Source organism: Schistocerca serialis, chromosome 6, assembly GCF_023864345.2.
Source record: "Schistocerca serialis cubense isolate TAMUIC-IGC-003099 chromosome 6, iqSchSeri2.2, whole genome shotgun sequence".
NCBI classification, from domain to species: Eukaryota; Metazoa; Arthropoda; class Insecta; order Orthoptera; family Acrididae; genus Schistocerca; species Schistocerca serialis.
In genome coordinates this window covers 724,626,311-724,648,983 of record NC_064643.1, presented here as the reverse complement: position 1 = coordinate 724,648,983, position 22,673 = coordinate 724,626,311, and the positions used below count along the sequence as shown (strand labels likewise).

Genomic DNA, 22,673 nt, shown 5'->3' with positions numbered 1-22,673 from the left:
AGCTGAAATGTGTGTCCTGATAACTATCCTTCGGAATACCCTGGTTTAGGATGTATATCCAGTTCCCATACATATTTAGCAACTGTGAAGCATTGCTGTGTTTGATAGTTAAATATGAATTTAAGTGCGGAGATGTCTGTTCTGAAGATATGTGTCTGGAGTATAGCCCAGACTGCAAGTGATAAGTGGGGTTGTAAAAAAGGGAGTAGAAGCTTTCGAAATGTAGTTCTATGGAAGTGTGTTGAAGATAAAATGGGCAGTTTAAATAATTAATGAGGTGGTTCTGAATTGAATAGGAGAAAAAAAGAAATTTAAGGCACAACCCGACAAAAAGAAGTAATGGCTTATGAGATATAATTGTCTAATTGATAATATGGAGGGCAGTGTAAGGGGGTAAAAGTTGTATAGGGGAACTTGACTTGACAATAAACCAGTTTGAATGGATGTAGGTTGCAGTAGTTGCACATAAATGAAGTGGATAGTGCCAGCTTGGAGAGCTGCATCAAACCAGTCTGCTGACTGATAACAGAGAACGAGAACAACACATTGAGTTCTGTCTTGTAAGGAGTCCTGAATTCATTCACAAATCTAGTCTAATACTTGGGAAGCTCAAAATTTGTTTGTTAAATGACAGTGCAGAACTGTCAGTCAGTGTAAACCAGGATGCCCTTAGTTACTGCTTTATGGATTTTATGGACAAACAGAGCAAGCTCTTTTCAAAAGATTTCTGCTTGCGACACACCCATTGAATTTAATAAAGAGATTTTTGTCCTAAAAGGAATCGTGACACGAGATCAGAAAACCTTTTGTTACTGTACGACAGATTGATGTCAGCAGTATAGGTCTTTAATTATGTACATGTGGCTGACAGTCCTTGAAAACAGGATTGCCAGCACTTTTCCCAATCAGTTAGTGCTCTTTGTTGCTTCAGGGATGAAGGTGGTTTGATGAACCCTCTGCCAGGCACTTAAATGTGATTTGCAGAGTATCCATGTAGATGTACCATAAAATGTTGCTGAAGGGGAGCAAGTTCTTGCACATAATCTTTATAGAATCTCACACATCTCTCTTCTGGTCCAGTCTCGTATCCTCTGTTGAGCAATTTTAGTTGTTTTTTCTGTTCCATGATCAGTTTTCTCAACATGTGCCATTTTGACATTGGTGCAACTGTTTGAAAGGTGAAACCATGTTACAATATTCCTCAGTAAAAACAATGTTGGTAGCATGAATTCAGTAGTTTTGTTGTGTGGTCACTAAATGAGTGCTTATGGTTTTTCAAACAACCAAAATGCTCTTTTGGGGGGGGGGGGGGGGGGCATGATTGGTTAGCAAAATTGTGCTTTTGAAGTCATTGAATGCTCTACCATTGCTCTCCTTATGCTTACTTTGTCTTCATTCAGATTCTGATTGTCAACCAGACTTTAACTTAGTTTAAATATGTGATGAAACAGTCCTTGCTTTTGTTGAAATGTTCTAAGCCAGCTTTTGAACACCATGATTATTTGCCATGTCACACATCCTTGCTTATCACGTATTAGTCTAAGGCTTTTCTACAATGATTTTGAGTCTTAGCATCTTTTCCTCCACATCCTTGTCCTGAAAGCTGAATATTTGATATTGGCTGTTCAGACATTCTGCATGTATCATTTTTATCCCCCCTTCCCACCGTGATTCCTGCTATGGGAAAAGGGGGGGGGGGGACAGTTCCTGACCTTTCATTATATTTGTTGTAACACTTACCCTTCTGTATGTTTAGTAATTCAAAAAGCTCCGATTTCTTAGTTACTAGGAAATCTAAGACATTGCCCTCACAAGTCCATTCCCAAAGTACCTGTGCAAAGAATTACCAGACCAGACTATAAGCAAGAGGAAACGGTATGCAAAAAAGGAATTGGAAAAATAAGTACTATAGTCACACTAAAAGAAGTCCAGACATGCAGCAAGTTGAATTTATGGTATATACAGGGGTAGAAAATGGTCAATTTTAGTCTGTATTTTTTAATTTTGGTCTGTAAAGTCACATTTCTTCGTCTTGCTTCCAAATTTGACCAGCTATGGTCCACATAGACTTTTTTCTCTCCTCCTTGGAAATGTAATGTATGGATCTCGTTTTTATTGGTTTCTCTCAAACAATTTTATGCTGTTGGCTCTGCTTCTTCTGCTTCTTCTTCTTTTAATGGAGACACTGGAGTGTAGAATGCCTCTGGTTTCATAACTGAATTATAGTGCCCGATTTTGGCCATGGAGAATGTCACTCCTTTGCTGTAGCTGTTCTGTATTAGTGTGTAATGAAGGTCTAATTTCCTGTCTGTTCCTTTGACTGCCTCTTTACCCAGTCCATAGAGTTGGATCCATTCTCCAAAGTATTTGAATTCATCTGTCCGTTTAATGTTGGTATATCCCTTCCTTTCCTTTGGGATTTTGAGACTTGTTTTTCCAGTGATTTCATGCAAGACCTGCCAACATTCTTTGCCCAGGCTTCTGATTTTCTCACTAAAGGACAGTGTCATTGGCAATACTTGAACACATGATTACCATGTTGTTTGTTTTTTTCAAAAGTGTATTCAGATTTTTTTTGCCAGGTTTTGTCATTTTCTCCAGAACTATATTAATGAGGATTAGGGATAATCCTCCTCTTTTCCTGACCCATGTCTTTATTGCATAGGATTCAGAGATTTCTAAAAAAAGGGGAAAAAGAAAAACTTTGCTTTTCATATGGTGTCTGGCAGGGTTTGTTTTAAGAGCTACCTCGTTTTTCCAAATTTGTCTAAAACTGTAAATAAAGCTTGTCTGTCAGTTGTCATATACTTTTTTTATGAAGTAGACAGTAGTTACTACCAGCTTTAGTGCTTTAGAGTAGCATGTTTTTACCTGGAAGCACAAAGAACTGTGTAAAGTGAAACTGAGTTCTTCACAATTACACTTATCTCCAGCCAGTGCTGGATATAACAGTGGTGATGTAATTTCATCACTTTGAGCTACATCATAAATTAACCTTATTCTGTTAGACCAACTTTTAAGGGCAGAGTTAATCTGGTGATTGAAAATGGTGGGTGGAGGGAACTTTGCTGTTCAGCCAGCTTGTGAAGACTACAAAGAAACCTTTGAAGCAATGTTTCTTGGAAGTCTTCCCTCTGAGTTCACCCTTTCAGGGACAAAGGTAAGATACTTAGTATTTGATGCTTTAGCTCCATGCTTTAAAAACAGTTTGTGGATGATATTGTAGGGGCACATTCCTCTCTTCGTTTTGATGAAATTGTGAATGCAGCAAATTTTTTTTTTTTGAAGAAGAAGAAGAAGAGTTTCAAACTGTAGTTAATTCCTGGTTGATTCCAAACTTTCTTCATTGGTAGAGCCACTGCTAGTGATACTCTCAAAATTAAATTAAATGTCAGATAATTCCCAGCTTTCTTGTTGAAAGCTAGCGATGATAGTTTGTGATGGGCCCAGTGTTAACAAACCACAAATTGTCAGATGAATGAGTCTCCAGTCCTTTTAGGAAGAAAAGAGCTGATTCGTGTAACATACACATCATCCATAATTCTTTCAAAAAAGGGTTACAAGAATCAGGTGAAAATGCTTCAGACATGATCTTGTTCCTCTATATTCTTTTTTGTAGCCATGCACCACACTGGGAAAGTTTTGATTAAGGACAATCGAATTTGAAATTTCTGGGTCATCATTTTGTGCGACAACTGACATTAGAACCAGCTGTAGAGAGACTTCCAGAACGATGATCACCTGTTGAAAATTAGTTTCTTCAGTTCATACCCCAGCACAAAAGCAATTTGATGAGATTGGAAACACGGAAGAACATAATGAAATGAGTTGATGAGTTATTTGATACGTAAAAATATTGTTGAACAGTTAAAAGATAAAGCTACCAAAGTAGAAATTATGTTTGCTTATTGTGAAAGTGCTCATACATGTTCAAGATTCAACTTTTCACTAGGTGGCAGGGACATAAATATTGCATCTTTTCCTCAAACATTTGAAGCATTAGTTACCACATTATAAAAGCCTGATAATTCTACATGGTGCTAAGGACCCTGTTATTGTGCCCTAAGCAACAGATCATCATCTGATGTCTCAAGCCATTAAGAGTCCTGACTGCTGTGATAAATCCAAAGTTTTCTTACTTTCATTTTTTTACTCCTGCTTCAGGTCTCTGTAAGACTTGGTTGTCAGTTTCACAGACATATGTAATTTACCTAACATCTACAGTAAATCAACTCAACCCTTATGAGGACTGGACTGCCTATTTTGAGTGTTGAAATATACTTGTAAGGTACTATTGCTTTGTGATGTTTTCATTTGTAAACTTACTACTAGATACCTTGCAACAGTACTGAAATGATAAATTGCTACTTAAAACACAGAGGGCAGTATTGAATCGCAGACCGTAAGCTTTCAGTTAGTTCTTCCAGGGCAGTAAACACACACAGAACCACAACTCCCACATATGTGGCCACTGCATCTGGTTGCTTATGCCCAACAGTTTTGTCTTTAAATTGCTGGATTGCAGTTCTTTCTGCAGATGTAAGGTTGGTTTCCATGTTGAGGGAATTGGCAAATGGTAGTGAGGCAACATTCAAAATTAGAAAATTCTGGAAAGTTAATGGAGTGATTTGGGGATAGTAGCGGAGGATTACTGTTGGGTGAGGGAGTAATCTGAGTTGGTTCTACTTGTAGGATCTGGGAGAAGGAGAGAAGGTCTTAGATAAGCCCAGCATGATTGGATTTGGAATGAGACAGAGTTGGGAGTCAGGCCTTAGTGTTAGAAGACAGTGGCCATATTTTTTGGAGTTCTGCCCCCCCCCCCCTCTCTCTCTCTCTCTCTCTCTCTCTCTCTCTCTCTCTCTCTCTCTCTCTCTCTGTGTGTGTGTGTGTGTGTGTGTGTGTGTGTGTGTGTGTGTGTGTGTGTGGGTGGGTGGGTGGGTGGGTGGGTGCGTGGGTGCGTGCGTGCGTGCGTGGGTGCGTGCGTGCGTGGGTGCGTGCGTGCACGTGCGTGCGTGCGCGCGTGCGCGTGCTCACATGTTTCTACTTGGAAGGAGGGGCATTGTCCGAAAGCTCAAATATTTTTGAATCCTTTTATTGTGCTTATGTCACACAAAGCCTCTTAAATGTGGTGAATAACAATCCATCACTTTCATTTTATTTCTACTCCAGCCTGGACTTCCATTTCCTGATTATTTTTTTTTATTTTTTTTATTTTTTTTTTATTTTATTTTTTTTTTATTTTTTTTTTTTATCTCCATTGCTGCTATTAACTTGTAAGGTTTGTAACTATATTGTAGAAATGCAAAATTCTGTGTGTTGCAGAGCTGGAGACGGACTGTTCCCAGATGAGACTACATCAAAACAGTTATTTAATGGTACCCCCTTTGAGGAACTACCTATATTTAACATAAAAGTCTCCCCAAATAATACAATAATAAGTGTAACTGATCATAAAGGTAAATTAATTTCATAATTTTGTCTTCTGATTTGAAGTCATATTGCTTAACTTAAATGCACTGTTTTGAAATAACTTTCAGGTGTGGTTAAGCTGATGCGGTCTTGTGGAGTTGAAGGCTTCAAGAATACACGCAAAGGGACTAATGTAGCTGCTCAGGCCACAGCTATCAGTTTAAGCATGGTAAGCATTGTCATTATTTGGTGCATCAACTACTTACGTGACAAAGAAGATGGATATTACGTACCCCAAAACCCTTTGTTTTTTAATTGTGAATGGGAAAAAAGAATTTACGAAGTTCTCTAGTAAGTAAATTACTTAATGTGCATCCACTCCCACTACATTTGAAGTCAGGTGAAAATTCTGACTCTGCAATCCAGAAGAGATATCAGCTGCAGCTCAAAAAGCAGTTTAGATAAATTGTTTCCATAAATCTGTCATAGGACCTTGTATTCTAATAAACCTTACTGCTGCTGCCCAGAAGAACTTTACTCAGAAGACTCTACAGTCCTTGCTGATGATTTGATGCTGCATCAAGCAAGTTGGTGAAATGATAAGCACACTGGATTCACATTTGGGAGGACAATGGCTCAAACCTGTGTCTGTCCATCCTGATTTAGATTTCCTGGGATTTCCGAAATCTCTTGAGACAAATACCAGAATGGTTCCTTCAAAGGGTATCGCCGACTTCTTCCCTATCCTTTCCTAATCCAATAGTACCAATGACATCGCTATTTGGTCCCCTCACCCAAGTCAACCCAACCAACCTTCCACTCTCCCTTACTGAAACTTAAAATAGTATTTGTGATGCTCCGTGTTGTTGTGTAGAAATTTAGTTAGCTGTTCATGGCTGCTTTGAGTTTCTCTGTATTTACTGTTAATTGCAGGGAAAAATTACATTTAGTTCAATTCAGCACACAAGTTACACTATGGTGCAGTTAAAAGTAGCCCATGTAAGTATAAAGTAAATGCAGTGAAATTACAGAAATGAAGAGCTGGAATGGACTTACCACTTATTTACAGTCTAAAATACATTTGTAGAAGATGCTGAAAGTAGCCCCCTGCAGCATCAATACGCAGATGTGCACGGCTAAGCATATTCAGGCACACCTGGTGTAAAGTTTGGATATTGATGGCTGTAACTTCATGGCTGATGTTGTCTTTCAGTTTCTGTATGGGGTATAGATTTTTTTCATAGACTTTGCTCATAATGTGCTCTCACAGGAAAAAATCGCTTGTTATTTCTGGCAAATGTGGTGACCACAAATAATTGCTGACAGTTCGTTCCTCAGTGAAGACACTGTGAATGTGTTCCAGGGATTCCTTCGACATGTGACATGTTGTCCCCTTCGTGCTGAAAGAAGCAATATTGTCTTTCATATTGAGTTGAGCACAAAATGTTTCTGAAACTTCCATATATGCAAGCGTGTTGAGGGTAGAGTCAAAAAAATATCTGTCCAATGAGGCGTGTTCTTGTTACACCCCACCAAATGCAGTTGTTTTCATCATGGAGTGGTTGCTGGCACACAGTGTGAACTGGTGTCCTCCACTGCCCAGTACTGACTGGAAAGATGAAACCTTGCTTCGTCACTCATAATGTAATTCAAAGGACGTAGTAAATCATTGTTGATGATGTTATTCAAACGCTTTATGCAGTAATGTACTAGTTTGACTGTCATCCTTTGTAATTGCTACACAACTGCCACACGATAAGGCTCCAAATTAAGACTTTGTGCATGTTGGGCCAATTTACATGTAGATTTCTTTGGGCTCTGAATAATTCTTTGGCAAACGTTTGCAGTAACTTTTGATGTATGAACTGAAGGAATTCTTTGTTTTAAGTTTTGCACAGATCCACAGGTGCACCAATTTCTGTACATCCTCTCTATGGCTCTCTTGCTGCTGGTCGATCTGGATACTTGACCCCGAAAATTTTGCGAGTTTCCGTAATGAAACTTGTTTCCATATATGCGGCCACAATTTCAACTCTTTCTTGTATTGAGAGAGTCATTTTGCAGACCGCAAAGAGAAATGTCTAACTTCACTAATGAAATAAATTGAAATGCTGACAGAAGAATGCTAACAATTGATTATTGCATAAAACTGTCCCTTGTTGTAGGTAATATTGCATTCGGAATCATAGGAGAGCCGGGCTGCTTTTAACTACACTACCCTGTATTTAAAAAATTCAGATTTTTAAATCTAATAAGACCCTGGGTAGTTGCATCAGATTGAAAACTTACCAGGAAGTATCAGAAAATCTTTGCTTACATAATTACACCATGACATTGCCCCTGCCTCTCTTGATCAGATCTATGTTTTATGGCTCTTGGCAACCACAACATGCACAATTACATCAAATGGAAAATTCAGTTGAGACAGTTTTTCACCCTCCAAGCAGGTAATTTCCATGCTCACGCTTATCCTGTGGGTGGTAGTTTCATGTAACAGCTAATACAGGAATGAGGAATGCAGTTGGTTGTCCCCCCCCCCCCCCACCCCCCCCCTCTCCACACACACACACACACACACACACACACACACACACACACATACATTCTCTATGCGTAACTTATTTTACTACAGTAGGTAGTTCGTTGGTAATTATTAATGTTTGTTTCTTATTTTTCAGAAAGCTTTGGAATATGGATATAAGACAGTTCGTGTTAGAGTTCGAGGGCTGGGTCCTGGTAGAATGGTGAGTACCGTTTTATACAACTGCTTCAGTGTGTTGTGCGTGCGTGCGTGTGCGTGCGTGTCCTGTTTGTCAACTTAGAATGCCTTAATCATTTGCTGCACCTTTCTTTGTGTCCCAGATCTCTGGTTTGGAACACCCCCCCCCCCCCCCCCCCCCCCCCCCCCCCTCTTTCCTTCTTCTTCTACTTCCTGTTTCTAGCAATAGCCTCACTCCCCACATTCATACACAATATGATGAGTAGATCATGCTAACTTGTGTGTTCATGCTCTGGTATCGTTTCAGCATATAGTATGTAGACTGCCCTCTTTCTTACACTTGAGTGTTTGGTTATTATAGTAGGAAGCTACAAAAGTGGCAGCTGAAGGGGTAAGTTGTAGAAGGCCAATTCTCCACCTTTTCTGCCTGCTGCCCCCATTTGTGTTCTCATTGCACACCTCAGTCGGCACAAGTTAAAAGCCTCCGTCCCATATGTGTCAAGCAGATTTCAGCAAACTGTGCCATCAGACAATGCTGTCTATGATCACTTCATTACATGGCACTACCTTGTAAATGATATGATACACCTGAGATTGGTAGGTAGCACATTGCAATAATGATTTTAGAATCGGACATGGTCAGTGTCTTAACTTTAAATAATTTATTATAGCTGTGAAACCATGCATTTGAAAATACTGTAAAGAAACAGCGGCCTCTCCATATTAATGTATTCTTGCGTGTTTTAGAAGGTATGTTACAGACAAATACATTATTGCTGTTAAATTATACAGTTATCTTTGTTTTGAGTATGTAAACATTTGATCATTACTTAACTTTGCATTTAAGTTTTAACCGCAGTACGAAGCAGAAAATGTGAATCTTCTGTTCCTGCAAGTAAAACCGGCAAACGTGCTAGCTCAGGCAGTGTATGCTTGGCAGTTGTTCCATTTCATATTTATGACTTTGGGGCAAGGAGAAAAGGGAAGACTACAAAATCGAGTGGAGAGGGGGAACAGTAGTCACAGCTTTAGGGAGGGGAAGGACAAACAATTACAACATTTACTGCAGTTAGAGCTATTTGAAGGTTTTGTTCTGAAGACTTAACTGTTTGATGACTCATCTGGAGCAGTGGCAATGCATTCACTGAACTTTCTTGGATGCCTTCCTTTAGAAAGTCATTTTCTTGCAGATCTTCAGCATGGTGTACACACGTAATTCTGTCTTCCATTGCAAAATTGATTGCTTCCTGAAATAACTCCTACACATCTTTCAGTCTTAATGTGCATTCCCTTTGCACTACCTCTCTGTTCACTAGGGCTGTCACATTTTCTATGGGATTTAATTAACAGTGGTAAGGGAGCAGACACAACTATGAGTCCCTTTTATGCTGCTAAGCGCTCTCAATAATATTGATTATAAGGATGCTTCTAGTGCCCAAATTCCTGCAACATCTCCACTTTTGGTGCAGCCTGAAATACTTTTCTCTTCTAGCCAATATGCAGTTCTTCCTTATTTGTACTTGAATTAGGAATTTTCTCCTTTTTGTTGAATGAAAATACTTTAATCATGACACTCGCACAACCCTCTTCTAAACTAAGTAATGACTCTAAAAACAGTGTTTTACGTACATCACTATTCATTTTTTCATGATCAGTGGATTTATGGGATGTCAATATTAGTTTTGTGCTTTTGATAAAACCATACTTGGACAATCCTGCATGAGACGGAATAAGCCTACTTCCTTTGCCAGTCGGTGCTTTCAACCTACCATTGCCTTTCAAATCCTACCAGATGTGCTTCCTGGTGCAATTTTGATTGAGTCAGGTTTCCCAAAGATATATAATAGACTAACGATTCCCCCCTGCCTTCCCCTGCCTGATGCACAGTTTTCTTGGAAAAGTAGCCCTAGGTGCTAAAATACTGGATATCTCCCTCGGGATCTTCCATCATTTCATTTTCTGTATCTAAATCCCAAAGATTTCAGAATTCTTCCATTGAAATGGTGGCCCCTGTGAAAGCAGTCTTGTCATTTAAAACATATGTTACCATTTGTCTTTTAAGCTACTCACCACAGTGATAAAATTCTGATGCAGAACGACAAAGAACATCTTTCCAGAAATCGCCCGAATCAGTGACAATTTTTCTTCCACTAATATCTTTTCTCAGAGATTGAAACTTCATTTCTTGACCACAGGTTTTCTTTGTCCGTGCTTCTGCAACTATTCTCTGTACAGTTTGTAGTGAAACAGCACATGCCTTTGCTGTTGCGGTCTGTGGTGCCGATAAGATTTCGTCCCTTTTGGCATTGTCTTTAGGACCATGAAGAAATTTTTATATCATTTTTGTCTCTGTGTGGCTTTGAATTGTCATCTTTTTAACTTGCAAGCATAAGCAGCAGTACTACCCAATGAAAATCACTGCCCTCTTTGCATACATAAATTTCATGCAGCTCAGATAACAGCAAATGCTGGAGAGTGGGTAGCAAGGAAGTTGCAAAGCCTCGCTACAGCATGAACAGAGCACATTATTGTCACATAAACACTGTTAGCAGTAAGTGTTTGTTTGATAGCTGTTGCTTCTTATGACATCACCTGCGTGACACCAGTGGCAAAAATGACACTGAGGCGGTAGTGTGAGTTGTGGATGGAGCAGGACTAAGCCATAAGCTTCTCATTGGCACTCAGAAACTGAGGAAAGATAAGTGGTGGGAGAACTGGCCTACCCATCTCAGTTGCCACTTTCGCACTCTGTAGTATTAAAAGTGATCCTCCTTGCAGGAAACCAAAAGTGAACTAAGTTTGTGAAGATGATGCAGTCATATAAACAAGTGTGGTTAGTATGGGTTTGGACCATATTTCTCTTGTCAGGTGCAGTGTATTACTGTGCGGGTGCATGCTACATGCAAATTGTTTCCAAATAAATTCTGTTTTAGTTCTTATGTAGTACTGAGTCTGGAATTAATGGAGTAGGAAATTTCATCAAATTTGCTGGTTGAAATTTTATAGAGTAAATGTACCACTGGCCAAATCTGCTTCTTCTGTGTTCATCTGCAAACTTCATTTAGAAGTGAAATTATGGGTACTTGAATGTCAGTGATGATGAATGTGGTTATGGGTGTTCAAATTCGGCCTTTAAGTTGTTTCAACAGTGAAAAAGATGGGGTGCACCTGTCATCTGTATCATCTTCAAGTTTATATCAGAATGATTAAAGCAATTAATAACAATAAAAGTGAAATACCATAATAAATTAGCACCACTGATAGAAGTGAACCCTGCCATCCAACCCTTCACCTCTCCTCCCAAATACGTTTTCGTTATGAAGACCTCAAGGAAACATAACATAACTACAGATGCAAATTAATGATAATGTGATGGAGTGTAGTCATATTTGAAATGAGCTGCTATGTAGACCTAAACAGTATTTGAAGGTAAGATCATGGTGTTTAAATAAATATCTATGACATTCCCATTTCACATTCCTGAGCGTCACTGTTAAGCTTTCAAATAGGCTGTGTTGCATGTCGCTGAATTTAATTGATTTCTGGTGTCATGCTACTTGATAAGTATTCCAAAATCCTGAAGGAATAATTTTCCATTGGCTTCCTTGCCACTGATTTACATGTTCATCTTACATTACTTTCAAATATCTAAACCTGAGGAGCTCCAAAAGCTTACCACTATTCTTTGACTGTATGGATTCTTTCTCTTTGCTGTGGACACTATCTTTAGATTCGTGGGAGACTCTACATCTAACAGACAGAATTCTGATTTGTTGTGTCCTCGAGTACAGCTATGTCTGCTGAAAAGAAAGCCTACAGCTGAAGGCCTCTTTGAGTTTTGTGGGAGATGGGAGGAAGTGATGAGCTATGGAACAAGTTGGCTGTATATCAGTGCCAGCAACAGCGGGTTGTCCAATCACCAGCTAAGGGTACTGCAGTTGACTAAAGATAAACAGATAGGAGCAACAGTTACGTACTTCGGAACGGAGAGGAGGTTGCATCCATCTACAGTCCTCAAAGGTATAGTGAAAAGAAGCAAGAGATATAGTTGAAGACTTGCAGCCAGGTACTGGCGTGTGACAGGAAAATGGTTTTTTTTTTTTTTCAACCCAATTCCTCTGGCAGCTGCGATGGGTAGTTGCGAGACCAAATTATCACAAATGCAGAAATGTGTTGCCTGTTCACAGATCACAACTTTTGATCATTTGAAGGAATGAACTGAGTCCTGAGCTTTTATTCAACCAAACCCTTAGCATTCTCACTTGCGGTAGTTCTATTCTGCATTGTGAACCATGAATAAGACTAGGTATAGTATCTAGGAAAGTGAAATCTATTATTCACCTGTATGCAAAAAGCTGTGTGGGGCTAGATTTTCTCTCTATAAGGGTGGTATTTCCTGTAAGGTACTATGTGCTGTAAAAGAGATTCTCCACAACTGCGATCTAGGGAAAGTGCATTCAATATAAACTGTAATTGACAAAATAATTAAATTGAAAAGATAAAAACATCTACTCACCAAGCAGTGGCAAAAAAACACACACACACACACACACACACACACACACACACACACACAAGACGGTTGTAATTGGCAAGCTTTCGGAGCCAGTGGCTCGTTCTGCAAAATTGTTGAAGGGGAAGGAAGAGGGGTGAACGAAAAGGACTGGAGAAGTCTAAGAAAAGGAGTAGACTACAGGAAAGTCAACAGAACTGCAGTTCATGGGAGACTTACCACATGGGATGGGAGGAAAAGACTTACCTTCTCATGTTGTGCAGTAAGTCTCCCCTGAGCTTCTCTTTTTCTGTAAGAGTTGACAATTTTATTCATTTTGTATCTCAGGAGACATAGTCTTACACCTTGTTGCTATAAACACTCCAACTGCTGAGGAGTGAAATATATCTATACATTCCACACATTTTGGAAAATTTTCCTACTTTCCACTTGGTTTCAACCATCTCAGTTCCAAAAATGTAAGTGAGACTGCATTCTAGGAGATGTGAGGACTTGGGTTTTGTTTTAAATTCATTGACAGTTAACTAGCAATATTTTAATACCACACATCTTTACATAAAGTGTTAATTATTAATTTCTCTTTTATTTATAAGCAGATGTCAAGAAAATGTTCAAATAATACTTTAGTGTAAGAGCAGACTCGTCATATTAATGTCTCGTGATTTAGAAGGTTCATTACAGCCAAATACATTATTACTGCTCATCTCTTAAATTGTAAAGGTATTTCTGTTTTGTTTATGTGGATATTCAAGCATTCCTTAACTTCACAAGTTATCTTTAACATGGGCACAAAGCAGAAAAAATGGGACTTACGAATTCCGCAAGTAACATCAACAAATGTGCCAGCACAGGTCGTAGTGTTTGGTGACTGTTGTGCCTTGTATTGATAAATTTGGGGGAGGGTGTGTGTGTGTGTGTGTGTGTGTGTGTGTGTGTGTGTGTGTGTGTGTGTGTGTGAGAGAGAGAGAGAGAGAGAGAGAGAGAGAGAGTGTGTGTGTGTGTGTGTGTGTGTGTGTGTGTGTGTGTGTGTGTGTGCAATCCTCTTCTGAACCACGTAATAAACTTAAAACCCATCGTTTAAACAAATAATTATTCTACGCTTCTTGATGATCATTGGATTTTCTGTTTTTTACATCATCAATACTGGCAAAACTGTGCGCTTTCATAGTTCTCACAGTCTCAGAGATAAGAGGTGAGGTGCGAGCAGGAGCATTATCGTGATGCAATTTCCATGTGTAGTTTGGCCACAATTCTGGTCATTTTCTTCAAATTGCTTCACACAAACAGTGCACAACTTTCAGATTGTATTAATTATTAACTAAATGACATTAAGGCAGGAACTTATGATGCACTGTGAGATTGTAATCGAAAGCAAACAGTGAGAGGAATCTTCACTGGTGAGCAAACTTGTTAAATTTTTTTTTCGTTCTTGGCTATTCAGGCAGTTACCGTAGGGTTTGATTGGGCCTTGGTTTCAGTGTCGTACCCATGTACCATGTTTCACTTCCCTAGAAGTTCTCAATCTTAGTAAACTTCATTCAGCAGTTTCTGAGTGATGTCTACGCATCATTGTTTTTGGTCAAAATTCAACAATTTTGGTACAAACTTTACATCATAGCAACCCCTCTGATTGAGATTCTGCATTCTTTCAGAACCATTTTCTTTACTCCTACCACATTTTTGTCAGTAATTGATGTGCTAGATAGTCCAGGATGCTCATCGTCTTCGCCTTTGTCTTCTTTGATCCTCTTCGAAATGTTTATACTGCTCGTAAACTCTGTGTCATACTCAAAGTAGATTTGCCAGATACCACAGTCAAAATTTCATATGCACTGCTGCACTTTATTCCATTTTTCAAGCAAAATTTCTGTAAGTAAAAAATTTGCTGAGTACTCACACTTATAACCTTTCTGACTATAAACAATAAACTAAATATTCAAAATGGCTTAAAATGTAAACATACATCAAGACCATTTGTACCAATAAGATAAAAAAAAGTTTTGAAAATCAGATGCACAAAGCCCGTGACATTAAAAGATTCTCGTGACTCTTTGATCACACCTTGTATTAGCTTTGCACTTACGATTAAATCATATTCAAAAAGATCCTGCATGACAGACAATAAGCCTTTTTCCTTTGCCAGCCAGTACTTTTAACCAACCATTGCCTTTCAAAAAAACTGCCAGATGAGCTTTCTGGCATGTTTTTGATTGAGCCAAGTCTCATCAGAACAAGTGTGATAAGGGTGATGATTTTATTTCATGATGTACATTTTTCCCAGAAAAATAGCCCTAGATGCTACAATATCAGATCCTTCCATCAGACTGTGTCTTCCACTGGTGCACTTTCTGTACCTGAATCCCTAAGACTTTTAGAATTCTTCCACTGGAGTGGTGACCTCTGTGAAAGCAGTCTTGTCATTTAAAAGATATGCTACCATTTTCCTTGTTGGGTATTTGCCACAGTCGTAAAATTCTGATGCAGTAAAGTTCTTCTTCCTCTAATATCCTTTCTTGGTGATTGAAACACCATTTCTTGATCACAAATTTCCATTGTCCATGCTTCTGCAACTATTCTCTGTACGGGTCATAGTGAAACAGCACACAACTTTGCTGTTGCGATTTGTAGTGCTGATAGGATTTCATCTCTTCTGGCATTGTCTTTAGGATCTTGAAGACATTTTATGCAAACAAAATAAGCAGTACTGCCCAATTGAAGTTACTGCTGTGTACACTTCCACGCAATGCAAAACGAATGCTGGAGAGTGGGAGCAACAAAGGTGCAAAGCTGTGCCAGCAGCAGTATGAATGAAGTGCAGTATTGCCACATATATCCTATTAACGATAGGTGTCCATTTAGTACTCTGTGCTAAGTTGATGGTACTTGTGGCAGAAGTGATGTTGGCAGCAATGTGATCTTACAGTTAGAGACTATGCCAGACTTTGTCAAAGGTTTCTCATTGTTGGTCACAAATGGGGGAAGACGAAGTTTGGGAGAACTGATCTATCCCTTCCAGCAGCTGCTTTTTGCTGCTCCCTAGTATAGTCAGTCTCCGGCACAATGCTGCAAGTGCAGATAATCTATAAATGAAATTTAGCAAGCCACTAGTTTCCAGAAACAAGTTCATTGCTTCTGCGTTGGTCTCGTCCTTTCTAGGGGGATTTGCTTTGGCTCATTTCTTTCACAGTTAAAGGGGTCATCATATGCCTAATGTTTTTAGCTACATTTCCACATAAAATACACATACCATCATGTTAAAAGTTTTTATTTCATTACTGTGTGACTAATTTGAAACTAACCTGTCAGTCTCTCAGAACTTTTATGTTGAAACAAATGTAATCTTTTATAGGTTGATATTCTAAGCATTTAGAGTTAAAAAGGAAATGTCATTTATGCTGTACAATTTTAAAAAGATTTTATGGGCTATGCTTGACCGAGGTAGAAGTGAAATATTGACGTACCAAGGGCTTAGACTGAAATCGGAAAAATACATTGAGAGCATACTTTTTACCAAGAAATGTCTGGAATATAAAGTTAACATCAAATTTAATGCTCATGTCAACATTAAAGTTCCACCAGATGATGGTTAGTTTGAAACTAGGTGCAGAGTAATAAAATTATAAAAATGACACTTTGATGTTGTTATTTTAATAGATCATGTCTTTTATGCAAGCTGTGCCACACTACTTCAGCGAATTTTAAGGTTTTTAGCAACTTATAACTATTAGCACTTCCCTGCTCCGTGGCTGCCCAGAACTTGACAAAGGCGAGGGGATTGCTTCAGTCAGAGGGGCAAAGCACAGTGGATTTTTTCTCAAAGTCAGTGGAGGACATCACCTCAAACCTGTTTTAGAAGGGGTATTCTGGCAAAAGTTTGTCTGTGAACTGAAGTTGACCCCATGGACTTCCACTCTTTGACATCCTCTTCTTCACTTCTGTGTTTCTCCATGCCCTCACAACAGTTAGATCCCCACTAACTTACGATCTTAGTGATCTGACCCTCCTTTTCATCCTTTCTTAACCAATCCCACTTTCTTCTTTGAGGGGGGAAGATAAAAGTTCCAAAATCTTGGAATTGCATTTCCTATCTTGAAGTTGCACTTGCTAGTCATTTAGTCTTCTTCTAATTTTAACGATTTCCTTGGTTTTATTTTTTAAACACAGTGAGTACATGTTCCACTTTGTATTGGGTGCGGGTAAGGAAGAGGCTGAGGTGGGAAGGGAGAGGGGTAGGAGGGTAAGGATGAGGAGCAATAAATTGCTGCTGCGGGATCATGCAGGGATGGGTGGGGAGATGTTAGGACAGCTAGCAGCTAGGTGCAACCAGGACGTTAGATGGAGAGTGAGGGTGGGGGGAGATCGTAATGGAAAAGGAAAGAAGTAAAAAGACTGCATGTGTAGGTGGAACAGAGCTGTGTAGTTCTGGAATGAGCACAGGGAAGGAGCTAGATGGGACAGTGGCTAATGAAGGTTGAGGCCAGGAGGGTTATGGGAACATAGGATATATTACAGGGAGAATTCCCATCTGTGCAATTTAGAAAAGCTGCTGTTGGTGAGGAGAATACAGACGGCATAGGCTGTAAAGCAGTCATTGAAATGAAGAACGTCGTGTTGGGTGGTGTGTTCAGCAACAGGGTGGTCCACTTGTATTTTTGCCACAGTTCATCAGTGTTTATTCGTGCGGACAGATAGGTTGTTGGTTGTAATGCCCACGTAGAATGCAGCACAGTGGTTGCAGCTTAGCTTGTAGATCACACGACAGGTTTCACAGGGAGCCCTGCCTTTGATAGGCTAGGTGGTGATTGTGACCGGACTGGACCACCTACTCCAGTCCAGTCATAAACATCACTTATCCCATCAAAGGCAGGGCTACTTGTGAAACCAGTCAAGTAGTGTGATCTACAAGCTAAGCTGCAACCACTGTACTGCATTCTACGTGGGCATGACAACCAACAATCTGTCTGTCCGCACGAATGGCCACTGCTGCCCAACATGAGTCGTCATTTCAATGATTGCTTCACAGCCTATGCCATTTGAATCCTTCACACCAACACCAGCTTATCTGAATTGCATTGGTTGGAATGCTTCCTGCAGTATATCCTACTCCTGGCCTCAACCTTCATTAGTCATTGTCTCACCTGTCTAGCTCCTTCCATGTTCCCATTCCAGCACTACACATCCCTCTGTTCCACAAACACACTCAGTCTTTTTACTTCTCTCCTTTTCTGCTACCTCCATTCATTTTTTATACTCACACAAAAGTAGCAGATATAAAGATACTTGAAAACGGAAAAGCAACTAATGTCACTTGATAGTGAAGATGACTGTACCTAAAGGAGAACATATTATATGCTATACTGTACAGTAGTGGTGGCCCACCATATAGCAGAAGTTACTGTATGAATTTGGAGCTACAGTGGTGTAAGTGAAAAAAGGTACATTTTCCAGAATTTAAGAAAAATCATAAATTATGCATGGAATTTTACTACTGCTGTCTTAGGATTATGTAAGATGTGTTTTACTCACATAACACTGCTTCATTATCAGCTGACAAACATCTGTATAGAAATCTTCTGGTTGTGTGTTAGAGCTCCCTCTATTTATTATTAACAGGGAACCAGTGTTGATAGCTTATTTCTTCACTTTTCAAGGAAGCCTTCGGTACAGTTCTCCATTGGTACATAATTGGTAAAATGCACTGCTAACAGAATATTAGACCAGCTGTTAGGAGACGTCTTCTGAAGTGAAAGTAGCACTGGATGTTCCTCAGAGAGGTTAGACAAAACTATTTTTAATGACAGTATGTACATTAAATGTTTCTGAAGTTAGCAACAGTGATTCTACTAGATGAAAGATGTATTGAACAGTACCAGAAATAAGTGATAAAAATTGTAGCACACTCTTGAGCAATTGGCAAGGTCGGTGTTATGGTCAGTGTTATATGAAGTTCAGTTGGCAAAGAGCTTTCAGAGGAAGTGTTGTTATGCCTCGCCAACATAAAAGGTTACAATATTAGCATCTGGGAAGAGTGGTCAGGGTCTGACAAATGTGTTTATCATATTGTGACAGTTGGTTCCTACGGGAATACGGTTTTCAGTGGTGGCTCTTGCAGAATTTCACCATTGCCATTGCTTTGTGACATTTTGGGGCCTGTAGTAATTATAACTATAACTATATTGAATATATTAATTTTGCATATATTTATTGAACTGTTTTAAGTATAACTAAACATTATAATTACGCGTTTAACATTCTGAGAAATACAGGAAAAGAAGAAAACAGTTATGAAACCAGTGGTAATTAAACTCAGGCAACCAAATCCTGAGTTTGAGTCCATGCTCGTAATCGTAAGGCAACTGCTCATGTCCTGTGTCTGTATCTCAAATTTTCCTCGTAATCTATGCGAAAACATTTTTAGGGTAATTTACATTTTCCTATAACCATCAGGCAAAATATTACAGGAACTTGAAAGTGACCTTTACCTTCTACTATTAAACACTGTTTGTTCCAAATCAGTGAGCCTTGTCCCACCCACACTTGTATTTAGATTTACATTTGTACAAGATCTGACTGACTCTTTAAATCATACTTTTTCCTCCTAAGATCTACTTGTAAAGAGCCTCTTTAGCCAATCATCTACTGGAAACACTTTCGTACTAAAATGTGTCATTTTCCACTTTTGCTGTATTGATTTAATTTGTTCACGGCTAGTTTGGACCTTCTAGGCCACTCCAAGTGATGATATAGTTCTGCAATATGACTTACATAATTAAATGTCAGCATCTTTAGATTTGTTTCCTTTTCGTTTTGGTTCACAAATGCTGTCTTGTTAGCTTCGTAAATGTCAAGCTGTCAAACCAGCACTTTTAGCCAAAATGAATAAAAAAAAACACAAATTTAGAGAGAGGCTGGCATTTCTATATGTAAGGCATAATTTTCTCTTGCAGAAACGCACAATCGCTTTAGAATTGCCTAGAAGGCTGAACTTGACGTGAACAAATAAAATTAATTCAACAAAAATGGAAAATGCCACCTTCATTGTTTTGGTACCTGCTATGAAAAAAAAAAACTTTCGTACTAAATTTCCTTGTGTACTCACTTTTTTTTTACTATCATTTTACCTCCTTTTGACTTGCACAGACAGTATTCTTAACTGTGTTGAATTTATGAACTGTTTAATGTAATCAGATTTTATAATTAATTGTTAGTGATTCGAGGAATATAATAAAATGAAGTAGAAAGGTATAAGTAGCAACGGAATTCAAACACAGGCCCCTAAATTACCAGTCAGTATTGCATACCACACACCCACAGAGCCATTGAATCATTTGCGACTAAGAAATTCCTCATGCTCTACACTTGAACAATACTTTAAATGCAGTTTCAAAGAAAAATACTGACCTCGTGCTGTGAGGTACATAGCACTCTCAAAAACACACGTGTGTCCCTTTCCAGAGTTGATCATAATGCGGCTGACCATCATTTCAGCCCTCTACAATGTTTTCTAGTTATCATTGGAGAACGTGGTACAAAACCTGTCCGCTTTATTAGCATACCAGCACACATCCAAAGAGAAGTGGCATAATTTGAGTGCAATTTTGGTTCACTTTCAAAGAGAGATGACTCAATTTGTGTGATTTCCAGCTCCCATTCAGAGAAATGGCCTAATTTTAGTGTGATATTTACAGTTTGCTGTAGTACATAAGTACATGTTAACCGGCCACAGTGATGTATAAGGGAATGAATTGATACAAAAGGGTCATTTGCTATGCTGAACAGGGTATCTACAGTGCTGGACAACTGTCATCTTTATCTCCTTTGATTGTGTTAGACATTACAGTGTTGTACATAGTCTGATGTGGACTGTTTTCATGGCACATACACTGTAGTGTTATCTTTCTTTGCCTATCATCATCAAATCTTGCAGGCTACTACTGGCATGTTATTCTATTATCAGATTTCTGACAGGTAAATTGGGTATTATTATTATTATATAATAGCCCATCCAAGCTATCCTATGATGGTGACTATGTATGTATTCCATACTACCACTGTGACCATGATCTGGCAACCCATATTATGTGCTATTGCAGACAGATGCCAAGTATGCTAGTTGTAGTCTGAACACAATATATTCATACTCGGCAAACCATTGTGAACTACATTACTCAAAGGTTCTTCCCATTGTACCACCTATAGGTATTCTGTAGTTTCCATTTGTGTATGGGATGTGAGAAGAATGACTGCTTAAATGTTTATATGCAAGGAGGTAGGATATTGTTAGATTTCACAGTTAATACTGAGTCTTAAGACTTTTATTAATGGACTTTCACATGATGTCAGTGTTTTATTATACTGTGTGTTGACTGATTTCTATTGTGGCCCATTGATATTGTAGTCATAATGTACGATGTTTTTTGGGTTTTGCGAAGTGCACAGTTCTAAATTTCTGAACATTTAAAGCAAATTGCCAATCTTTGCACCAGTTGGAAATCTTTATCAAGCTCTGGTAAGTGTTTATGCAACCACAAAGTCCTTTAGGTACAAGAATATGTGGCAGTCGGAGGATGCCTAATCTGGTAAATATGGTTGATGTTTAAAACAGTTCTTGCTTAGCGGAACCTTAGTGTTAAAATTACCAAATATCTTTGTAGGGCAGGTGTATTTTGTCTGTGAAAGATCTCTCACCCCACTACTTCCCCTATTGCATTTGCAGCCTTTGCAAGTAAGAATCTCTCTTGCACTCAGAAAACTCTACAACTACATTACAATGAGTAAATCTTCTAAATATTCGTAATTAATTGATTTATGTCCTTTTTCTGCATTGTTTCCAACTGTCAGACAGCTGTATTCTGAAACCAAAGCTGGATATACTTGTAAATAACCACATATCGTATCCAAAGCCACACATTGTACTCAGTTCTTAAACTTTACCTCATTCATTCATTGACTATTTACCCATATAACATTGCACCTGCTCTCTGGCCTGGATGCGTGCACCAGTTCAGTTGAGTAGGACTTAAGAGCCATTGTATCCTCTTCAGAGGCAAGTTGTTAAACTGTTGTAACTGGTCATTGATATCTTGAGGAATGGCACTGAGATGTGTGTTGACATCTGAACTGGTCCCACATGATTTATTGGGACAGATGCTGAGATCTTGCTGTCCACAGCACACTTATCATACAGACAGTTCATAGACACACATGCCATCTATGGAGGAGCAGTGTCCTGTTGAAAAAGGCACTATGATGTCGTGTGAGAGGCAACATGAGGAAGCAAGATGTCCTTGACTTACTCTTTCTTCAGAATTCCTTCAATCACCGTTATGCCCTGAAATCGCACCCCAATGTCTCCCCATACCATTTTTATTTATTTAATCGTGTCTGAGCTACATCTGTAATTAATTAATATGCTATATATTTAAAAACAAAGATGATGTGACTTACCATACGAAAGCGCTGGCAGGTCGATAGAAACACAGACACATACATACACACAAAATTCAAGCTTTCGCAACAAACTGTTGCCTCATCAGGAAAGAGGGAAGGAGAGGGAAAGACGAAAGGAAGTGGGTTTTAAGGGAGAGGGTAAGGAGTCATTCCAATCCCGGGAGCGGAAAGACTTACCTTAGGGGGAAAAAAGGACGGGTATATACGCGCGCGCACACACACACACACACACACACACACACACACACACACACACACATCCATCCATCCACACATATACAGACACAAGCAGACATATTTAAAGGTCTGGAATGTTGCAGGGCGTCCATTACTCGTTCAAGGATGGCAGGCATAGATGAGAAGGATTTGCGGTGTGTTCGGTACACAATATGGTGATTTACCCATGTGGTAGTTAGATGTGATCGATTGAGACTTTGATGGTATGTATGCCTGCCTTCATGTTCCCATCCAGTCCAACATAGGGCAACTGTCACATATGAATGCCCCATAAGTCTGGATATTACACGATTTTACCAGATGTGTGTCCTTCTCAGAGGTTCTCCAAAATCTGATACAGTTCAT

At 39.1% G+C, this 22,673-nt stretch overlaps 1 protein-coding gene across 1 annotated transcript in view; it reads left to right on the top strand.

The window, feature by feature from the left end:
- LOC126484581 (28S ribosomal protein S11, mitochondrial) overlaps window positions 1-22,673 on the top strand; it is a 68,416-nt gene that overhangs the window by 20,388 nt on the left and 25,355 nt on the right. The window contains exons 2-4 of the mRNA XM_050108144.1: window positions 5,323-5,456; window positions 5,538-5,638; window positions 8,088-8,153. Of these exons, the coding sequence (XP_049964101.1) occupies window positions 5,323-5,456; window positions 5,538-5,638; window positions 8,088-8,153 (301 nt within the window). The remainder of the gene's footprint in view (window positions 1-5,322; window positions 5,457-5,537; window positions 5,639-8,087; window positions 8,154-22,673) is intronic.